Genomic DNA, 23,331 nt, shown 5'->3' with positions numbered 1-23,331 from the left:
TAGCCACAGCTGCCCTGTGGCTGACTGACAGAAGTTACTGAAATGCCAATAAATATGTTTAATTGATCATTAAGGGCATTCTGGATAATTTTGGACATGTCACTCTTGTTTCTAAATCAAGTTTAAATAAAGTCACTCGATCAACTTGATACTTGTACTAGTAATTACAAACGATATTGTAATTTTGATTTGTGTTTAAATTAAAGATTGCGTTTAAAAATTCACACCTTGCTCCTTCAGAGTGGCCCTGACTGAACGTAGGACTCAGGAACCATTGTTGTAGTTCCTTTTTCGGGGGTAGTATTTATGGTCACACTGAGAAAAATGGAAATTAGCAACGTTTATCGTTTCATTTACACAAATACAGTACTTTTCGACTGAATGTTGTCTGTATGCACTAGCAGGCTGACTTCCTGAATGGCAGAGCGCACAGAAGGTGAGCTCTAACTACACCTGGATGTTTGAGGGCAGCTGGCGCGCATCAATTAGCCGAGCGTGTTAGCCTCGCTGTGTTTTAGCTTAGCGTTAGCTACGTTACACCCACACATATATCAGATAATTATCTAGAAGAGACATCCAACTGAACATGAGGTATAATAGGAGAATTTAGTTCTTCTTCCAGCTCAGTGTGCAGTCAAACATTGCTCCCCTCGCACACTTTGAGCTTAGCTGTTTTTCAGCCGTTGAAAAAAAAGCCTTTGTTGTTGTGTAGTTAGCTAACATAGAGGCTTAATTCTGCTGGAGAAACAGCCGTATATCTCCGCGTGCAGCGGTGTTCCTCCTTGATTAACGAACCGGCTAACTGCAGTTTTTTTTTTTTTTTGTTTTGTTTGCACAGTGTTACCAACAGTAACACAAAGACAGCAGAGGTGGGTTAATGCTAACTGCTGGCTATGTATTCTAGCTCTGAGGCAGTGCATCCAAGTTTGGGTCTGGATCCCACTGTGAAAAAGGACACCCTTAGTTGTGTTAGAATAGTTTTCAAAAGAGTTAATTTAAAAGACATTTTGAACAATACCTAAATCAGATTTTTAAGCTAGAAATTAAGACAGTAACAGCATTTGAACACCTGAAAATTAGGGATAATGTACGTCCCTCAAATTACATTGAAGCCTGTGTTCAAAACAAAAATCATCATAAAATATGGCTCAACTTCCCATTTTTAAGATTTGACCTGAAACTCTCGGGAAATGTTCTTTGATGTGTATTATATCCTTTAAGCTATGAGTGTAAATGTACTTATTGGTATCAATAGGAGTTAGATTTCAGAAAAAGCAATTAAATCTTAAAGAGCGATCATAGTAATACACCTAGAATCAACATATAGCAAGGGTTTTGAACTGGTGCAAATTGAAACATAAAATTTCACCTCCCAACCCCAGCCCCCATGTTTCTGTGCACTGCCAGTCAGCTGGCTGAAATAATCCTCTTTCACTTTTCCGTCACCTATAAGACAGACAAGTTTGCCTCTCTGCAAACATTTCTTGGACGTTTTTGCTTGTGTTACTCTTTAAAGATCAGAATGGCATAACGGTACAATATTTGGAGCAATATGAATGTTGACTTGTAATTCAAATGCTAAAGGTAGCTGTTGTTTATTCAAAAAGTTTGCTTCAGTCATTGTATCAAAATTGAAGTACATATAGTGGCATAGATAAGCATATAGATAATTAACGTAGCTGTAATGACTACTATACTATTATATACATTATTTCAGCACAAGTAAATAACAGTGGTTGCTCTTGTGTTTTTAAAATAAAAATGATTAGATTATTTTATACTTTTTGCTTCATCATTTTGTGCTAATACTATTATATTATACGTAAGAACCTCATACCGGGCCATGCTTAGTTGTAAGAGGGCTTTATTCAGCCAAGATGCCTTATTTGCATAAATAAATACGAGGCTTTTAATTGTTGCTTAAGCGGTTTGAGACAGGGTGTCATTTGTGTAGGTATGTGGCAAAAACAATTACATTTATTCAGTATCAAAATGATGTTATAAACAGAAATGACACAAATAAAACTACCTATGTTCTTATACCCGCCTAATCTAGATGGTACAAATAATAAAGTTATTAAATTATTTACGATGCAAACTACTGACACTTACTCATTGTAAATTAGAAGTTCTTAGAGTGATTTCTCAAATTCTTCCGATTTATAGCTTCTTATTTTTTCTCTGTTTGCACAAAACAACTCTTAATTCAAAGGCTGTGAACTGGACAATTAAAAGCTTTCAATTAATGGCAATAATAAAACATGTATTCAGAAATGCCAACAAAGGCGCATAACAGCAACATCACATAGTTTCCAGGACAAAGGTAATACAGTTTAAGACATCAGAATACGTTGCTAACTTAAAATTGAGATAAACCCAATAAGGTCTATAGATGCCATAAATTGAAAAAGGTATCGGGGAAGAAGTTGTAGCTTTTCTTGAACAGAATGAAGAAGTCTTGAACCTTGAGGTACCTCATCGCAGAATCCTAACCAACACATTTGCATTTACACAGCATTAACACAACAGGCCTCACCCTCATCTAGTAAATACTTTAGCTATGTTTGTTTGTAGAGTTTTCTTTTTTTTAAACTAATAAACCCAGCACACATCATTTTACAGTAAAATTGGTGGAGATCATATTTTTTATTTTAGTAGAATTGTTAATACAGCTTTAAATATTTTTATCTGGCTTTTTTCTTCCTGTTAGATTGTGAAACCGTTGCACACAGTGAAAGGTTTGTGGACAGGGTTTGTTTTTAGTTCACTTCGTTCTCAGATGCTTGTTCAGTCATTTGAAAAATATGTGATTTTTAAGCTCCAAGAACATAATGTTTTTAACTCCTCACTGATCGGTCACTTACGTTTTAATGTTTTAGAGGCTAGCTTCATGTTCACAGAGTCCACTGATATCAGCTAACAATCGTGAAGTACAAATAACAAAAGATTAAACATTAATTTCTCTTAGATGTGTAGAGCCGTGACTGAGGGGTAACAGGATTTTTCTTATTCGCTTCTCTAAAGTTCCTGATGAAGGTGTGTAGGTAATACTTTGACAGCCCTGGAAGACAACATGTCTGATGAGGCAATTTCAGACAGTGACCTGGAGGCCAGCATTGACAGTGAAGAGGAATGTATGGAAAATGAGGAAGAGGAGGATGATGAGGACCTGGAGGAAGACGAGGAGGAAAATGACGGAGACGACGAAGACGACGGACTTGGTGAGCGAGTTTTTGTATTGAGCCATAACTCATTGAAAGTAGCGGTTAACCAAAACATATCTATTGAATCTTGAATCTTATTTTCATGACAGTATAGTTTGAAACAAAAAAACAAAAATTGGACAAGTTACGACATCAAATTGGAGATGTTTGTTTAAAAAGAACATTGTCATGCTTGATAAATTCTAACAAGTCATATTAGCACAAATCCCTCATTCCAACTGTCAAGCACAGTGGTGGAGGCATGATGATTTGGACTTGTTTTCCAATCACATCACCTTCTCACTCTGCACTTATTGACTGGGCCAAAACCGCATTGACCCACTCTATAAATCACAGCAAAAAACACCTTTTTCCAACCATATCACAGTACATTGGAGCTGTGTGGCCCGGTGGTGGGGGCATGATGATTTGGGCTTGTTTTACAATCTCTTGACTTTTTCACTTTGCATGTGCTGAGTGGGTCTAAACCAATGAAATGGAGCACAATCACCTTGTTCCACAGGAACTGTGAAGCATGATGATTTGGGATTGTTCTGCAGTTCCAGGACCTTTCTCACAAATCAAGAGTCCCTCAGTACACTTACTATTGTAAATTCAATTGTAAGGCCCCCTATCCGAAAGCTAAAGGCCAAATCAAAGTCATAACCTCAAAATAATTGAAATTATGTTGAACACAGACTCCCTCAAACCTTAAGAACCAAAGCAATGTCTTTTCATTTAGTTGTGTTTTGTCTGTAAATATTCATAACTAGACCTGTATTATTTGGGATTTACCTGTAATACAACCTTCTCTCATTGAAGAGCGACCTGCAAGTGCCCAGAGTCAAACCGATGGAACTGGGGATAGCAGGGACTCCAATTCAACTACCTCTGGAGAGCCTTCCTCAGAGCCTCCTTCCCAGCCTTCGTCCCGTCCATCCTCCAGACCTTCCTCTCGTTCTCAGCCTCCAACCAGCGCGGGGAACTCAAGTCAGAGCAAACCCTTGTCTAAAAAGAATAAGAAGGACAAAGCTTCTAAATTAACCAAATTACCCAAGTCTTCAAAAAGCTCCTCCAAACCTTCCAAACCAGCTAAGCCAGCTCACATGAGGAAGAATATTAGGTGGGTTTATGTGTGTGTCATGTTCAAGTAAATTGTGTAATGTTTTTTAAGTTCATGACCAGATTTCTTTGTATTTCTGCTTACAGAAAGCTGCTGCAGGAGGACCAGCTGGAAGCTGGGACTAAGGCAGCTCAGCAGGAGGAGATGGAGAGACGGAAACGGCTGGAGCAGCAGAGGAAAGACTTTCCTACACCAGCCCCAACTCTCGCAGACTCTCAACTAGGTGACTTTGCATAATCAAGAAATTATTGACAATGGTTCTGTAACATTTTAATCCTAAATGTCCTGTTTTCTTACTGTTTTTGCAACAGTTGACGCTGCAGCTTTGTTAGCAGAAGTATCTCAGTTGGTTCCAGCGCTCCAGGGCAAGCAAGATGTAATCTGTCTGGACAGTAGTGGTGAGGAAGATGAAAAGGCAGAGCTAAATTTGCCTGCCCTTGCCATTGGAGATGGTAAGTACATAAGTCTGACCAGCTCTCTTATTCAATGTTCCTACTAAGTTCAAGTAATATGGGATTTGATTGCACACTAACAGTGTTTACCTCCCTAATGATGATGTAGATATAATTGAACTCAGTTCAGGGGATGAAGACACTCTGCAGATAAGCAGCGAGTCGGCTGACGAGGAAGCCGATGCTGCTCACGGCTCAGAGGAGAGCAGCGGCGCACACATAAACGATGCGCTGAACATGCCTGACGCCCAGGGTCGAGTGCTGGTTAATATCAACCATCCTCCAGAGGAGAAAGATATTTATCTTGCCCCACAGCTGGCCCGAGCTGTTAAACCTCACCAAGTATGACTACAGCCACATTCTTCTCTTCTATCTGTAAAACTTAAAGGCTAACTTGAAGAAAGGGACGGTTCTATATGGTAAGCCTTTTATTCCCGTTTTCTTTAAGATTGGAGGAATCCGGTTTCTCTACGATAACCTCATTGAGTCTTTGGATCGGTACAAGACCAGCAGTGGCTTTGGTTGCATCCTCGCTCACAGCATGGGCTTGGGCAAGACTCTGCAGGTCATTTCCTTCATCGACATCCTTCTGAGAAACACGGAGGCCCACACTGTTCTGGCTATCGTCCCTGTTAGTAATGAACATGAACACATGTTGCAGAGTATTCTTTGTTTTTTGTTTTCTAAGTTTAACCTCTGAACTTTTTTTATTCCCCCCACATAAAGGTGAACACACTTCAGAACTGGCTGACAGAGTTTAACCTCTGGCTCCCACCCCAGGAGGCACTTCCCCCTGACACCGACCCTACATTTGTTACTGGCCGCACGTTCAAAGTTCACATTCTCAACGATGAGCACAAGTATGTAACATGTTGGCCGATCTACATGTGTAAGCGTCCACGGTCAAATATTTTGGCCATTAATCGGGCTGACTGTGTAACCCCCAGAACGACACTGGCTAGAGCCAAGGTTGTGGAAGAGTGGTCCAGAGACGGAGGTGTGTTGTTGATGGGTTACGAGATGTACCGCCTGCTGTCCATGAAGAAGAGCTTTGTGATGGGGAAGAAGAGGAAAACAAAGAAGCCTGCTGGGCCTGTCATTATTGACCTGGATGAAGAGGACAGACAACAAGAACTCATGAAAGGTGACCCCACGGATAAGTAATGTGTGTAATTATACCGTGCTTTGCAAAAGTACCAATACCCCTTGAACTTTTTCAGAAGAACAAACCTAAATGTAGAGATTCTCCCTTATAGACCAACACAGAGTTATGCATAATTGGTAAATCTCTATCAACTTTGGACATCTGAGGACTGAAAATGATACCCATTCTCCTTTGCAAAATAACTCGAGCAGATTGGATGGACTTTGACTAGGCCATGTCATTGTCTTGCATAGTAAACAATCACCCCATTCCCAGGTCTTTGCATCCTCCTTCATGTTTTCCTTCAGTATTACCCTGCATTTAGCTCTGTCCATTTTCCCACCAGCTGTGTTTTTTTTATCTGGGACCAGCTACTCTGTCTTTGCTGAAACGGCATGATGCAGCCACCACCATGTTTCATTGTGGGGAGGATGTGTTTAGGGACTTAGCCGTGTTAATTTTTGGCCACAAATAGCATTTTGAAAGTAGGCAACAAAAAATAATTTTGTTTTCATCTGACCAGAACACCTTCCTTCTTATAACAAACTCCAAACAACACTTCTCAGCTTTCTTCTTGCCACTTTTCCAATAAAGCAAGGGATTGAGTAGCCCACAACTTACAGTTATCCTGTCAGCAGTAGACAGTGAAATTTATTATATTATTGTGTGCAAATTGAACACTGTTATCAATATTACCAGAGTTTTGTTAAAATGTTTTATTAAAGGCGGAAGTTAATTTGCTAACAGTGAAGACAGTAGCAGAAATTACATTTTTTAACACCATTATTCTGATCAGCAGTAGTAGTTGTAGTATATTTATACTATAAGTATTAACAAACTTGACTAGTGCTTCTTATGAAATGATGTCATGGGCAAATTTCCATCTGCAAATGAAATGTCTTTAGGGAATTAGGAGGTAATATAAGCTGTTTAATTGGTTTGGGAAAAAAAGTTTTAAAGTTTATTTATTGTCAAGCTATTTCTCAGTTTATCTGTTGTGCCGATGCTTTACGCACAGTACAAACTTATAGAACTCCTGAGTATAATCAGACCCTTGGCTGCAAAACTGATAGTCCTATAAAACAGATAAGTTAGAAACAAGCAAACAGACAGACCAGTCAGGAGATCATGTTCATGATCTCCTGACTGGTCTGGACTGCTTATGTTGTTTTCTTCTACATGTAGCAAGAACAAAAAACACCTTTTGAAAAGCACTACGTGAGCACCACTCGGTGCTCTTTGGTGGTTGAAATATCCTACCGTTACTAAGCTTTTGAGAGGCAGTCTTCAAAACTTTTAATTTCTAGCAGTTTTAAATCAGTATTTCTGCCTGTGGAACATTTTATCAGGGGAATCATTAAAACCAATTATTGTTCCGTCCCTGGTTAGCAGAATCTCACCCCTGAGCTGTGGATCACTGTAATGCACTTTATGTTAATCACACATTTTTAATAATTTTGCTTTCATTCTCTTCCACCAGGAATTGAAAAGGCAATAACACGGCCCGGCCCAGACATTGTGATCTGCGATGAGGGCCACCGCATTAAAAACTACCACGCCAGCACGTCACAGGCCTTGAAGAACATCCGCTCAAGGCGCAGGGTGGTTCTGACCGGCTACCCACTGCAGAACAACCTCACTGAGTACTGGTGTATGGTGGACTTTGTCAGGCCTGACTTTTTAGGCACTCGGCAGGAGTTCAGCAACATGTTTGAGCGTCCAATCTTGAACGGTCAGTGCGTAGACAGCACACCTCAAGATGTTCGCTTGATGCGCTACCGCAGTCACGTGCTGCACAGCTTGTTGGAGGGCTTCGTTCAGAGGTGAAGCTTTCTCACTCAGCTTTTCCCTCAGAAACTCTACCCTGGAGGATACTTACATGTGTCTGTCTGTGTTTATTCTTCGCAGACGGGGTCATGATGTGCTGAGACACCACCTCCCAAATAAGGAGGAGTTTGTGATCCTGGTGCGGCTCTCTCCCATTCAGAAGGCGCTGTATACTGAATTCATGAAGCGCTTTCGAGAGGCAGGGAACAGCGGCTGGCTCGGTCTTAACCCGCTGAAAGCGTTTTGCGTGTGCTGCAAGGTCAGATTGTTTTTCTTTGTTTGGTAGCTGCCTCCATTGTTTTAGTCACTGACACAGCTTTAACCTGTCTCTTCTCAATGTGTGCAGATCTGGAATCACCCTGATGTCCTCTATGAAGCCTTGCAGAAGGAGAACCAGGCCAATGAGCAGGACTTGGACCTGGATGACATCACCTCAGCCAGTAACCCTCGCTGCCCTGCTCCCAATGCCGGTCTGAAGACAAAAGTAGCAGATTCGAGCAACAGCAAAGTCAACAACAGCTTGCCCCCACTCAATCCGTCTCAAGATAGAGCCAATCAGGTCATCACGTACGAATGGGTAGGTTAGGGGGATGCCATCATTTAAATGCTTAATGCATCTAAAGCATGCAGTTACAAAGGGAACCTAGCCACCTTTCTGTGCTTAACCTTTTCTTAGGCAAAGGACATCATGTCAAACTACCGAACGGGAGTTCTAGAGAACTCAGCTAAGATTGTTCTGCTCTTCCACTTGATTGAAGAAAGTGTCAGAAGAAGAGACAAGATTTTGGTCTTTAGGTAAGTCTTCTGTCCTGCATTAGAAATAATATTGCAAAATATTCAAGCCAAGATTTCTAAGGCACAGTCTAGTTTTCGAATGATGCGGATATTAAAAGTCCACAGGCCAAGCAATCATTCAAAATAAGCAACTTGAATAAATTTTACAGGGAATGTCTGAAGCCCGTTTTATTGGCTTTATTTCTGAGCCCAGTGAGTATTATGGATTCTAATCTGTGTGTCCAACAGCCAAAGTTTGTCCACTCTGACGGTCATTGAGGATTTCCTATCCAAGAGACCCATGCCCCAAGGCATCGCCTCCAGTGACAGCCAAAACCAAAACTGGGTTCGCAACCTCAATTACTACAGTGAGTTGTCCCAGATGGGCTTCTTTTCTCAAACCAGCTGCTCAGCAGGGAGCTTTGTGAGTTACAGCGTGTCCAGTTGTTTCAGCGATGATGTCTGTCTGCAGGACTGGACGGGAGTACATCTGCATCAGAGAGAGAACGGCTTATCAATCAGTTTAATGACCCAGAGAACAAATCAGCATGGCTTTTCCTGCTTTCGACACGGTAGGTCACTTTGTCTTTCAATCGCTACTCGTGCCTTTATTCTCTACTAAGTAGTGTTGTCTTCCACAGAGCGGGCTGTTTGGGGGTGAATTTGATCGGGGCCAGCCGCGTTGTCGTCTTTGACGCGTCGTGGAACCCCTGTCATGATGCCCAGGCAGTGTGTCGCGTGTACCGCTACGGTCAGAGGAAGCCTTGCTACATTTACCGCCTTGTCTGTGACTTCACCCTGGAGAAGAAGATCTATGACAGACAGGTGTCCAAACAGGGCATGTCGGGTAGGAAGCTCACATTTTATTGCTTGAACCGTTTCAAAGCCTTCACCTTTTCAGAAAGTTGCAATGATTTTCTGACACAGAAATCTCGCATCTTTCTTTTCAAAGACCGGGTGGTTGACGACTTGAACCCAGTGCTGAACTTTACGCGCAAGGAAGTCGAGTCGCTGCTGCACTTTGTAGAGGAGGAGCCTATGGCTGAGAAGATCTCACTGGAATCCCAGAGGAACTTGGAGTCAGTGATATATCAAGCCTGTGAGATTTACCCAAATCTCGTCACCAAGGTAGAGTTACTTGAAAGCTGTTCTTTCTTGTAACAAGTGCAGTAGCGGCATGCATTCTTCAAGATTGGTTGCTCTTAAAACCTAACAGGAGGTTTGGATGTTCTGCTGCTGTGCTGTAATGCTGCTTCAAGTGTGCAAAGGGGTTCAGGTCCTGATGGGAAAATAGAGGGTTAGGTTCATGGAAAACACAAATATCTGAAATATATCAAAACTGAATTAACAAGGAGGTCATTTCAGTTCTGTAAGACTGATTGGAATGTTAAAGTAGATGCTGCAGATGGAAAGTCAGTCGGTACTTGTTTTTATGCAGTGAACAAAGCACCTATTTTTAATGACACATGAAAAAACTCACCACCTGAACTAATGTCCAAACCTTGAAGGAGAGGGCATGTTCGTCCAGTTTTAGCTGCTCATCAGTGGCTTTTTCCTACTTTTGGGACTGAGGTAAACATGATTAATTACCTCTGTAATTAAATGCCTACATTTTTTGGGAAATCTGAAACTTAGAAGTTCTCAATAATAGGTTTCAAACATTGCATCTAATTTGCATGATAGCAGGAAAATATTTTATCGTGATGCTATTGCTGAACACTGTAATCATGCTGATTATGATTAACCCAACCATTTCTGACTCTTCTCTGTTTTATTGTATATTGTTATTGTTTCTTGATAAAAAAAAAATTGTCCATCCTTAAGTATGCCCATGTGTACTTTAATCTTCACATAAATACAGCTGTTCAAAGGTTTGTGCGAACAATAGAGAACAAACAGCATCATGAAGTTGTGGACAGTTTAAAGTAGGTTTACGTTATAAAACAATGTCCCAAGCTTTGAATGTGACGCAGAGCTCTGTTCAATTTCCACTTAAACTGACATGATGGGCAAGGAGAAGGTGAAACACGGTGGGGACAGCATGATGCTGTGGGGAAACTGTTCTTTCGGAAAAAGTCAGCCTCTAGATGTATAAAGCTGATAGAAACTCAGAGAGGTAGCTGTAATTGCTGTGAAAAGTGGCTGAGGTGGGCTGCATACAAATGCATGCTACACTTTTCAGAATTTTATTTATAAAACATTTTATTTTCTCTAACTTCACAGTTTTGCTGCACTTTGTAATTGTCTATCACATCAAATTCCAATAAAATACATTGACATTATCAATTACCTTTTTAAATCTAACCTTTTTAGTTTTTCTCCCTTTTCTACTTCAAGAAAATATAAAATGTTTTGATTTTATAGTTTTGTTAATATTTAATTTTTTTTTCATTGTATGTTTTCTGTAAAACTCCTTGGGTTTTAGTTGGATTTTTTGTGTAATTTGGCTTTATGAAAAATAACAAATAGGTTGTAATACTACATGAGAAAACACATTTCTCCAGTTTACCCAGTAAAATCCAACATAAAAAGACTTTAGGTTTAAGTAAGAAAGGAAGGAGAAGCAGAAGCCTCAAAACATCAGCAGCTTTAAATAACTCATGTGCTTCTCTGCGGATCTGAAGTCTATCCTTTTCTGTTTAATGTGTCCCTTTAGCCACCTTTCCACCACGAGTCGCTGCTCATGGATCGCAAGGAGTCAAAATTGACCAAAGCAGAGAAGAGAGCTGCAAAGAAGAGCTACGAGGACGAGAAACGAGCTTCTGTACCATACTCCCGTCCGTCGTACGCCCCCTACTACCCAATGAGTGAACATTCGCTGGCGAGCATTGCAGCGTTTAACCAACGCGGCTGGTAGGTTTCATCTACGCATTTCACCTTGGACTTTTTCCGTTGTTTATTGTCTTATTTTTAGATATTTAGATCTATAATCCATTTTTAACACAGTATCATTTAATAAACAGGAGTGACTACTACAAATCTCTGACTCGATGCAATCTGCTGGGTTTCCTTAAATAGAAAAACTTTTTATCCAATTTGAATAAATAACTGAATCTGACTGCACTGTTCAATGATTAGGACTAATTGGAATGTACAGGTCCTTCTCAAAATATTAGCATATTGTGATAAAGTTCATTATTTTCCATAATGTAATGATGAAAATTTAACATTCATATATTTTAGATTCATTGCAGACTAACTGAAATATTTCAGGTCTTTTATTGTCTTAATACGGATGATTTTGGCATACAGCTCATGAAAACCCAAAATTCCTATCTCACAAAATTAGCATATTTCATCCGACCAATAAAAGAAAAGTGTTTTTAATACAAAAAACTTCAACCTTCAAATAATCATGTACAGTTATGCACTCAATACTTGGTCGGGAATCCTTTTGCAGAAATGACTGCTTCAATGCGGCGTGGCATGGAGGCAATCAGCCTGTGGCACTGCTGAGGTCTTATGGAGGCCCAGGATGCTTCGATAGCGGCCTTTAGCTCATCCAGAGTGTTGGGTCTTGAGTCTCTCAACGTTCTCTTCACAATATCCCACAGATTCTCTATGGGGTTCAGGTCAGGAGAGTTGACAGGCCAATTGAGCACAGTGATACCATGGTCAGTAAACCATTTACCAGTGGTTTGGCACTGTGAGCAGGTGCCAGGTCGTGCTGAAAAATGAAATCTTCATCTCCATAAAGCTTTTCAGCAGATGGAAGCATGAAGTGCTCCAAAATCTCCTGATAGCTAGCTGCATTGACCCTGCCCTTGATAAAACACAGTGGACCAACACCAGCAGCTGACACGGCACCCCAGACCATCACTGACTGTGGGTACTTGACACTGGACTTCTGGCATTTTGGCATTTCCTTCTCCCCAGTCTTCCTCCAGACTCTGGCACCTTGATTTCTGAATGACATGCAGAATTTGCTTTCATCCGAAAAAAGTACTTTGGACCACTGAGCAACAGTCCAGTGCTGCTTCTCTGTAGCCCAGGTCTGGGGAATGCGGCACCTGTAGCCCATTTCCTGCACACGCCTGTGCACGGTGGCTCTGGATGTTTCTACTCCAGACTCAGTCCACTGCTTCCGCAGGTCCCCCAAGGTCTGGAATCGGCCCTTCTCCACAATCTTCCTCAGGGTCCGGTCACCTCTTCTCGTTGTGCAGCATTTTCTGCCACACTTTTTTCTTCCCACAGACTTCCCACTGAGGTGCCTTGATACAGCACTCTGGGAACAGCCTATTCGTTCAGAAATTTCTTTCTGTGTCTTACCCTCTTGCTTGAGGGTGTCAATAGTGGCCTTCTGGACAGCAGTCAGGTCGGCAGTCTTACCCCGTAACAGTATTTTGGTTTTTCACTTATTTTTATACCGCCAATTCACAACACGTCATACTTTACAAAGTCAATTTACTCGAATAATAAAGATTCCAAGTTAAATACATACAGTTGATCCTAATTATCAAACAATGTACTCAAATTCAGTTTATAAATCAAATTGGTTAAAACGTTTTTTCTAAGGAAACATAGATTGCATCGAGTCAGTGACTCCTCCTGGATGAGCATGTAGTGACAGTGGAGAGGAAAACTCCTATTTATCCTATTTAGGGAGCTCAGTGGATAGCAATGTCTAGGAGAGAAACGTGGTCAAACACTGAAAGGTAGGGCCCAGTGTAACTTTTGTAGAATGACAACATTAAATGTAGGTCATCTGAGGCAGGCTAGATGTAGCCTCTAGGAATACACACAAAAAAAGAGAATGTGAAGTTAAAAGTTCAAACAACAGCAAATAATGCAAAATTGGACAGTAGTTGGCGATTCTAACCGAAAGTGGCAAAGTGGTCTTTATGTTTGGAGGACCGATCCTGCCATAATTAAAAATATATACAGAAATAAATAAATGATTGGGGTTTTGAGTGATGAACCAGGCTGGGAGTTTTAAAGGCCTCAGGAATCTTTTGCAGGTGTTTAGAGTTAACTCGTTGATTCAGATGATTAGGTTCATAGCTCGTTTAGAGACCCTTTTAATGATATGCTAATTTTGTGAGATAGGAATTTTGGGTTTTCATGAGCTGTATGCCAAAATCATCCGTATTAAGACAATAAAAGACCTGAAATATTTCAGTTAGTGTGCAATGAATCTAAAATATATGAATGTTAAATTTTCATCATGACATTATGGAAAATAATGAACTTAATCACAATATGCTAATATTTTGAGAAGGACCTGTATGTACCTGACTGTTGTGAAGTGCCTTGAGACGACGTGTTGTGAATTGGCGCTATATAAATAAAACTGAATTGAATAAATCTATTTATGGAAAGCAAATAAGGCATGGCAAAGACTTATTCAGATACACTCAGACACAGAAAAATATTATATATATTATATTTGAATTTTGAAGCAGAATTGACTACAGGAACTGCTGTTCAAGTATGTGTTCGTATTTCCAGGAGCCATCTAACACGGCCAGATGACAAACCAGTTGCAAGTGTCCGGCCCATCCAGTCGACGCCAATCCCAATGATGCCTCGGCAGGTGGGAATGGGAATGGCCGGTTCCAGCTCTGCCAGCAGCCTTCCTCTCAACTTCCTGCAGAAAGCAGGAGTTTATGTGCAGAGGATTGTCACCACAACGGGTATTTAACTAATAACTACTGACATCAATCAGCAAATGAAATATTTAGTAATTCAAGCACAGCATTAACATGTATATGGAACTCTGGAGTATTATCAGTCTATATCATTTTCACCTGGATCCACAGACATTGTAATCCCAGGAGCCAACAGCACAACAGATGTTCAAGCTCACATCAGTGCAGGAGAGAGCATCCATGTCATTAGAGGATCGAAAGGTAACGTCAAGAAATCTCTTCAAGCAGAACATCTTGGTGAACCTTTTCAGTCATTTAATGTTCTCTCTAATACAGGTACTTACATCAGGACAAATGATGGAAGGATTTTTGCTGTTCGTTCTGGAAAGATCAGCAGAGCGGCAGCTGGAGCATCTGCTCCACCTAGAGGTGCAAACCTTTTTCTCATTTTATCGTCTTCTTTCACATCACTTTGCCTTTTAGTTGTCTTAGAGGATTACACAACTCAGAAGATTGGGTTCTCGTATTCTTAAAGCTCTTTTCTTGTCATGTACATTAGGTAAAGCCTGTTTTACATTTTTAATCGTGCAGCGTGGGGGGTAATGAATAAGGAAGTTTACTCACCTCCACAGACCAATACTTAATCCATAATTCAATTTAAATCTTTACTTCTTAGGGTGGTTTTATTTGCTGTAAAGAGGCAGCATATCAACTAAAACTCCAGAGAAAATGCGTTACATAAGAGGTAAAAATGGAGTCGTGTGTCATTGGGTGAAATTATAATAACTTGATCCCCTTCAAACAACCCAGGATTCTGGCTCGTAGATTGGTCAGGTTGTCATCTGGTTCACAGATCAATGAGTAAGATACTGCTGGTAACAAGTTATGTGTGTAAAGCACACCCGTCCACAGAATCACTTTCCTTCATCCCAACCTCTCCACCACCATGGGACAGACCAAAGAGGGCTCAAACAAGATCTGGACTGGGCTACAAAACCATCCGCGTGAAACTTGGTGAGAGATTGTGAGCTGTTCATGCGATCATTTGGAAATGGAAGACAAAATAATAATTTTTAATCATCCTTAGTCTAGAACTCAATACAGGGATCCTATACAGTCTTTAAAAGTCTCGAAAAGTTTGGAGTTTTTATATGTTTTTATATTTTCCAGGTCTGGATAAGTATCAAAGAAAGAAATTTCAGTACAGAAAGATGTTTAATTTTCTAGACAAAAGTCTACTATTGGTAAATAAATGCAGAGGTTTTACATTGATTTACATAAAATGGAGATGCCTTACCTTTGATTTGCCACATCACATGTTAATTTTGGACATTTTAACAGTATTTTGGTTTTTCACTTATTTTTATACCGCCAATTCACAACACGTCATACTTTACAAAGTCAATTTACTCGAATAATAAAGATTCCAAGTTAAATACATACAGTTGATCCTAATTATCAAACAATGTACTCAAATTCAGTTTATAAATCAAATTGGTTAAAACGTTTTTTCTAAGGAAACATAGATTGCATCGAGTCAGTGACTCCTCCTGGATGAGCATGTAGTGACAGCGGAGAGGAAAACTCCTATTTATCCTATTTAGGGAGCTCAGTGGATAGCAATGTCTAGGAGAGAAACGTGGTCAAACACTGAAAGGTAGGGCCCAGTGTAACTTTTGTAGAATGACAACATTAAATGTAGGTCATCTGAGGCAGACTAGATGTAGCCTCTAGGAATACACACAAAAAAAGAGAATGTGAAGTTAAAAGTTCAAACAACAGCAAATAATGCAAAATTGGACAGTAGTTGGCGATTCTAACCGAAAGTGGCAAAGTGGTCTTTATGTTTGGAGGACCGATCCTGCCATAATTAAAAATATATACAGAAATAAATAAATGCTCAATAAATAAATAAGCATATGATTAAATACACAAAAACACACAGAAAATAAATGAATTGAGAGCAATAATGAAATTATTCAATGAGACATAAATGTTCGTTTGTTCGTCGTCTTCCGCTTTATCCGGGACCGGGTCGCGGGGGCAGCAGACTCAGCAGAGACGCCCAGACGTCCCTCTCCCCAGACACCTCCTCCAGCTCCTCCGGGTGGAGCCCAAGGTGTTCCCAGGCCAGCCGAGAGACATAGTCCCTCCAGCGTGTCCTGGGCTGTCCCCTGGGCCTCCTCCCGGTGGGACGTGCCTGGAACACCTCCCGAGGAAGGCCTCCAGGAGGCATCCGGTATAGATGCCCGAGCCACCTCAACTGGCTCCTCTCAATGTGGAGGAGCAGCGGCTCTACTCCGAGCCCCTCCCGGATGGCCGAGCTCCTCACCCCATCTCTAAGGGAGTGCCTGGCCACCCTACGGAGGAAGCTCATTTCAGCCACTTGTATCCGGGATCTCGTTCTTTTGGTCATGACCCAAAGTTCATGGCCATAGATGAGGGTAGGAATGTAGACCGACCAGTAAATCGAGAGCTTTGCTTTTTGGCTCAGCTCTCTCTTCACCACAACAGACCGGCACAGCGCCCCCATTACTGTGGCAGCCACACCGATCCGTCTGTCGATCTCCCGCTCCATTCTTCCCTCACTTGTGAACAAGACCCCGAGATACTTAAACTCCTCCACTTGAGGCAGGAACTCCCCTCCAACCTGAAGAGGACAAGCCACCCTTTTCCGGTCGAGTACCATGGCCTCGGACTTGGAGGAGCTGATCCTCATCCCAGCCGCTTCAAACTCGGCTGCGAACCGCCACAGTGCATGCTGTAGGTCTTGGATAGAGGAGGACGCTGCTAATTGTCAAGCAGCTTCCAATAAATTAGAAACTGAGTGAGCCTAAAATGTGCAAACCATGGCCTGCACTTGTATAGCGCTCGATCAACTCCAAGAACACCAAAGCAATTTACAACAAATGTTTTTGTCATAAAGTCTTGTGTTATGTTAGGAAATCAAATCTTGTCTCACTCAGTGACTCTGTCTCTTCAAATTAAAATACAAAGTATCCCAGAAGTTAGCCATTGTCCATTTCTCTGCAAGGGAAAATATTTTAATAAAAATAAGCTTAGTGGCTTATCCGTTGTCTCAACGTCTGCTTCAGCTTTGAAAGAGGCTCTTGTGATAGAAGCCATAAAGTTATGCTTTGTAAATCATCATATTTTAACTCCATATATCCCATTCGGCCATTTCCTGTCATTATCAGACATTAGGGATGATTTCTTTTAAGGTCATCATTCATATTCATGACTTCATATTTTTCTCCTGAACAGACACCCAAGGCTCTCTGATCCACCCAGTGAGAAACGGCTGCTCATCTCCTGTGGATCAACAGCGGCGCTCCCCCAGTGTCAACCAGCGGCCCCACTCTCCTTTAAGCTCTGATTTTCTCAGAGAGCTCAGCCGCTACACGTCGTCTAGCAGCGATGCCATTGCCGGCAGGGGGAATGAATCATCATTGCTTTTGGACATGCCGTCTTCGACAACAGGTGACGGGGGCTCCTCTCAGACTGACGATCAAGGTCGGCAACTCTGCAACGACCTGCTGAGTTCAGCCGCGGAGATACAGCGAGGCGGCAAACGCAAGCGTGATGAAGGCCAGGACAACGCACAGACAGGAGGAAAACATGCAGCTCATTACCCTGGATTGCCCATGGCCTCTGGTGGGCTCAGTTTTCCACCAATGGGTCTGAACCTGGGGAACCTTGGTCACATGCGTCAGCCGCTTGTAATACCTGGAGGAGGATCTTCGTTCCTCCAACAACGGGGACAAACGATGGCTGACCTGCAGTCCATGTTCCCCTCAGTGGGCACAGACCTCCTGAGACAACCTGCTGCAGGGAACGGGCACCTTCCTCCCCCATCCTCATCCTCTGCATTTTCCTCTGCTTCCTCCTCCATTCCCATGTCATCAACAGTAACCTCCTCCTCCCTCCCATCTGCTCCGTTGCCCCCATACTTGATGAACCCCAACATGGCAGGCCTGCTTTCTTCAAGTTTTCCTCTCGGCTACAGTCAGCCACTGCTCTCCGCACCAAGAATGTTCCCTAACCCATTACTCACGGGGTCAGGGGGCTTCTCTGTGCCCAACTCCAACTCTGCTACACCCAGTTTCCTCTCTCATTTTAACAACCCCACCTCCAGCCTGCTGGGGGCCGCTCTGACGCAGCAAGACAGACTCCCGAGTACAGTAAACGGAGGGGACAGCTCTGATGATGATGTTATAGAGGTGACGGGACAGTAGGGTTGCAAAAAGTCTGACAAGGCATTTTCATACAGTTTTACAATTAAAGAAAACATTAGAAATTGGAATTATTATACAAAAATGAATAAAACTCAAAGGCAAAAGTCCTAAAATAAATCAATGATGTTTACATGCATCATGGTTTGAAAGTTCTATCAAATGTGATCAAGAGGAGAAAAATGTGAAACTCAGCATTGATGAGTTCACATCTAATTCAGATTAAATGTGAATAAATTATTCATAGGCAGAAAGTTAGCCAATTTCATTCATTATAATAAACATGTTACACAGGTTCTGTTTGACAAGGTGCCTTGCAGAAGTTTTCATACCCCTTGAACTCTTCCACATTTTGTCATAAAGCGGTCACAGAATTCAATGCAATTCATGGGGGTTTATGCGGTAGGCCGACACCAAGTTGTGCATAATTGTGAAGTCGAAAGAAAAATGATAGTGGTTTTAATTTGTTTTTACAAATAAAAATCTTAAAATGTGGCATGCATTTCTGTTCAGTCCCCTAAGGTCAGTACCACCTTTCTGCACAATTACAGCTGCAAGTCCTTTTCTATTCCTCTCTGGCAGCTTTGCTCATCTTTGATTAAAGTTTTTGCCTGTTCTTTTTTTTTTTTTTTTGGCAAAATACCTCAAGCGGATTCAGAATAGATGGAGTGTGAACATCATTATTTTAATTTCTCAATTGGGTTTATTTCTGGACCTTGACTAGGCCGTTCTGAAACATTGTACCTGTCTGACAGTATTTAGCTCCATTAATCTTCAAATCAACTTTGATTTGCTTACCTGTCCATGTTGATGAAAAGCATCCCTTAAACATGATGCTGCCACCACTGTGTTTCACTGTGTCGATGGTTTGTTTAGGATGCATTCTGCCATGCATAGCATTTTGCATGTAGGCCAAAAAGTTCAATTTTGGTTTCATCTGACCATAGCACCGTCCACATGTTTGCTGTGTCGCCTACATGTGTTTTGATAAACTCTTTAAGTACTGACTCTTCTTGCCAGCCTTCCATGAAGGACAGTTTGGGGGAATGCACAACTAATAGTTGTCCTGTCAATTGACTAACCTATTGACAGGATCTCTGCAGCTCCTCCAGAGTTATTATAGGAGTTTCTTTTATCTGATCTGCTCTGTGAAGTTGTATTTCTAGTAAGAATAAATTCCACACAGGTACACTTTATGTATTAATGAGGTGTCTTCTGAAGGCATTAAGCTGCATTGGATTTATGCTTGCCACACCTTTCAGATTTTTATCAGGAAGACATTTAATAACCGTGCATACTTTTTCTCCTCAGAATTATGCACTACATTTTGTCGGTCAAACAAAATCCCAACAAAATTAGGTTTGGGGTTATGTGACAAAATGTGAAGAGGTTTTAGGGGTATGAATGATTCCCTTTCCTAATGCTCCTCTTCAGTCAAACACACAGACTGATTATCTTCTCGAAAATTGAGAATCAGACCTTAATTGCTACAAATAGCAACAAAATCCTTATGCTGAATGTCTCGGACCTGTTCAACTGGAGCGTCGGGGGAGCGGGAACAGATCTCTGTCAAACGAGGACCAGCCGAATCTTTCTGGGGTGGCTCTCACGGCCTCTGCTACATTTTTACACAAGTGTCGCCAAGTAATTTCAGTTCCCAACTCTTCAAACATGTGATTCTAGCTGCTTCCTGTTGGCTTTTCTCATGATGTATCGTATAACAGCTGGGTGTGGACAGGTTTAACACTCTCCTGCTGAACACTAGTCTTCTCCATTCTCTGGAGCAGTTCCTTCTCTGTAGATAAAGGGGGTCTGTGTGTTTGTCAAAAAGTACACAATACTTAAGAGAATCTTTCGAGGCTTACCTTAAAAAGCGGAAATTTTAGGCATATTTTAGTCTTTAGCAGTTTGATAGACATCGTAGCAACCCCCCTGTTTAAAACGTCCATGTGACACTATAATTGGAAATGTTAAAACTTTGTAAATAACAGTCTTTATCATTGTTTAAATTGCAAGTCGATACTGTGCAGTGTGTAGATTTCGGTCATAGAGCGATTGTTTATTACAACAGTGACCATCATAAAGATAAACTCACCCCGGCTTTGATGAGTGAAGATATAAATTTGTTTAATATTTAGGATTTTCTTTGTTTCTCTCCAAACTGAAAAGAATGTACTTTCATGTTGTCAACACAGGGACTGGGACACGGGTTTGTACTGTGGGAACCCATTATTAATATTGGTTTTTTTTTTTCCTTCATCCACTCGAAAGGGTCTTGAGTTTTGAAATTCCTATTTAGTAAATAATTTTTATGTTTTAGACAGCTGGCGTTGTGAATATAAGCAGCAAATTTGAAAGCCAAATGAAGCTCAAACCAAGGAGTACTGTTACTAACTCGTTCACTTTATCTTTATTTAATTGTTGATCTTACGGGAGTTTCCCAATAATTTGCTTACAGCACTGGCCAGAGGTTTACATGCACTCATTGACATGAACATCGTACTCATTTTACTCTGTTCTTTTTTTCAGGGAGGGCTAATAATGCAACAGGCAACTTCAGTGAATTTTAAATACGGGAGCTGGGAGGCACAGGCTTGAGTTTATTGTGTTTTTCTCTGAACCAGGAAGGCCTAAATATATTCATACACCCCCGCAAACATTTGGAAAATGTCCCTTATATAGTTGCCTTGGAGCACATGCTTTTTGTAGCCATTAACAAGCTCCTGTCATAGCTTTGCTTGGATATTTGACCACTCTTCTTATCAGAGGTTGTACAAGGTATTTAAATTCGTTGGTTTTGTCAAACAGACGTGGCTTGCATCAGGGCCATTCCAAATGTTTAATGTTCGCCTGCTTTATCCTTTCTTAAACCAGTTTTGATGTGTTTGGGATTCTTATCTTGCTTTGAAACGTGATGTGTTTAAGGTTTGAAACCGTTTCAGATGAGGTAGGCATCCGTACTCTTGCAGCAAAACAGCCCCCAGCATAATGCTGCCACCGCCATGCTTGACAGTTGGTTGTGTTCTTTGTTTTGAAAGACTCACATTTCTCCTCTAAATATACCTCTTGTTGACACTGCTTCAAGATGTCAATTTGGGAGCAGCTACTTCTTTCTTGGTCAGCTGTATCTCAGTCTGTCAATTTTAAACAGGCTACACTGTTGACGGTATCGCCGGTGTTCAAGCAGCTTTCAGTGTACGATAGGCCTACGTTTTGGTGGTTCCTCGGCTGTTCTTGAGGATCTGAACCAATTTCATGTGTTGAAGACCATTTTTGGTCAAATGGTTGAACTGTGGGTATTCAAACAGGAAAATTATCCCAAACACACATGAAAACTAATTTTAGAATTGACTGACATTAAGCGTCTGCATTGGCCCACATTTAAAAGTCGAGCCTAAGCTTGTCATTCAACCAATTTAAGTAAACTCTGCCAAGAAAAGTGGTCAAATGTCCATATTCAAGTTTTTTGATGGTTAGAAAAAAAAGTATGTGGTTTCTCTGTACCTTGTTATGGGACATTAATAACTAGTGGGGGTGTATGTATATATTTGATGCTGTATGTATAATTTTGAACCTGTGTGGATTTGAGTGAATCCCTACTAAATTAAATTCAATTATATTTTAAATTCATTGGAGCTGATCTATTATCAGCCTGAGCAGAAAAACAGTTCCAATGCATCATTGAAAGCCCATTCATATTGAGGAATGTATGTAAACTTCTGCCCAGCATCGTTTATGGTCTTTTAACCTACACCCCACAGAAGGTCTCTCAGAACAAATATTACCGAAATGTAGAGGAACCACTGAATCTGCACAGCCTGAGTGGATGAAACCTTCAGTCAATGCAGCCACCTTCATTTAAACCTGATGACTTTGATATATATCAGTAAAGAGTCGATGCGGTGGCCTTACAAAACTGACAGTGCCGTTATGTGATGATAGCCGTTAGATGCAGTTTAAGTAGCTTCTGTCAGGAGTGTCACTGCATCTAGGTTGCTTTATGGCGGTTTAGGTCTCGTTTTTTGAATCCGTCTATTTTCTGTGTATTCTTCGAGTTGTTTAGATGTAGGAGAAGTCACTTTCCTCTGCTGGTAAACTGGGCTAAGCGCAGTGACTCTTAGCCTTTAGGAAACACTGGATAAGCTGAGACAACAGACCATTTCCTTCTGGAGTTGCATTTTTAGTTTTACATGTGGGGATCCTTCGTCCCGTCATTGAGTACTGTTTGCTTTTTGTCCGCTGCTGGCTCTTCTTTCTCCTCCCGGCTGCTTCATTTTAGTTCTGTCAGAAGACTTTGTGGATTTGTTTTCTGCGTCTCATGAGAACCTGTGATTTCTGATTTAAAAAGTGAGCTAGCACTTTGCATAAGGAACATTTCTGCATATGAACTGTGCGAGGTACATTATACTGACCCCTCTGTCATTTCTTTTAGTCTCTAGAATATTTTATTAAAAATAGTTTTTTCATGATGTCTAATTCCAGTTAATCCACTTGGTTGTTGAGTCCCTCATTTTGATGTCTAAAATGTACTTATTTATAATGTAAAATATGGTTTTTGTAACTGTATTTTTTTTTTTTACTTTTTTTGTTCCCTTTGACCCATTAATGGCTGACCTAGTAAAGATTTCATACATGCAGCCTAAATTAAATAAAAACTATGTGATATCAATGTTATTTCAAAAATAAAATAATCTTCTAATACAGTCTAAATTATTTCAAAGCATTTTTATTTTATGTCATATATTTCCCAGAGCAACCCACGACCAATGGTCACTATAGTTGTCTTCACATTGTGTGGAAAAAAATTACAAAGAAGAAATTTATATAGGGAAAACTATTTAAAACATGTAGGGAAAAACAAATATATGAAATGTGACAAGTTTACATGAGCTGGTGAAGCCTCAAGCCTATTGAAAAATTTATGGCTCAGGCTGAAAAGCAGGATCTGTGCTGGGGAATTTAACAATTAAATGAAAATGGGGGGAAAA

At 40.8% G+C, this 23,331-nt stretch overlaps 1 protein-coding gene across 1 annotated transcript; it reads left to right on the top strand.

The window, feature by feature from the left end:
- The first annotated feature begins 271 nt into the window (after positions 1-271).
- Positions 272-23,053, top strand: rad54l2 (RAD54 like 2). The gene is made up of 22 exons (XM_047347612.1): positions 272-436; positions 3,025-3,221; positions 4,026-4,326; positions 4,413-4,549; positions 4,638-4,778; positions 4,888-5,120; positions 5,227-5,409; positions 5,505-5,638; positions 5,726-5,922; positions 7,403-7,745; positions 7,831-8,008; positions 8,096-8,326; positions 8,426-8,544; positions 8,773-8,891; positions 8,996-9,095; positions 9,165-9,370; positions 9,476-9,651; positions 11,180-11,376; positions 13,972-14,156; positions 14,283-14,372; positions 14,448-14,540; positions 17,376-23,053. Exons 2-22 carry the CDS (start codon positions 3,074-3,076, stop codon positions 18,344-18,346), a joined length of 4,482 nt encoding a protein of 1,493 aa, XP_047203568.1. The 5' UTR covers positions 272-436; positions 3,025-3,073; the 3' UTR covers positions 18,347-23,053.
- Positions 23,054-23,331: the final 278 nt, after the last annotated feature.

Source organism: Girardinichthys multiradiatus, chromosome 20, assembly GCF_021462225.1.
Source record: "Girardinichthys multiradiatus isolate DD_20200921_A chromosome 20, DD_fGirMul_XY1, whole genome shotgun sequence".
Lineage (NCBI taxonomy): Eukaryota > Metazoa > Chordata > Actinopteri > Cyprinodontiformes > Goodeidae > Girardinichthys > Girardinichthys multiradiatus.
The sequence above is the reverse complement of the archived record's forward strand: the minus strand, read 5'-3'. Positions and strand labels throughout refer to the sequence as shown.

What these genes read in the sequence shown, in the direction of transcription:
- rad54l2 (XM_047347612.1), top strand. Translation starts at nt 3,074, where the DNA reads ATGTCTGATGAGGCAATTTCAGACAGTGACCTGGAGGCCAGCATTGAC. An exon ending in ACAACAAGAACTCATGAAAG is followed by an intron (nt 5,923 to 7,402) that starts GTGACCCCACGG and finishes CTCTTCCACCAG; the next exon opens with GAATTGAAAAGGCAATAACA. An exon ending in GTCCAAACAGGGCATGTCGG is followed by an intron (nt 9,371 to 9,475) that starts GTAGGAAGCTCA and finishes TTCTTTTCAAAG; the next exon opens with ACCGGGTGGTTGACGACTTG.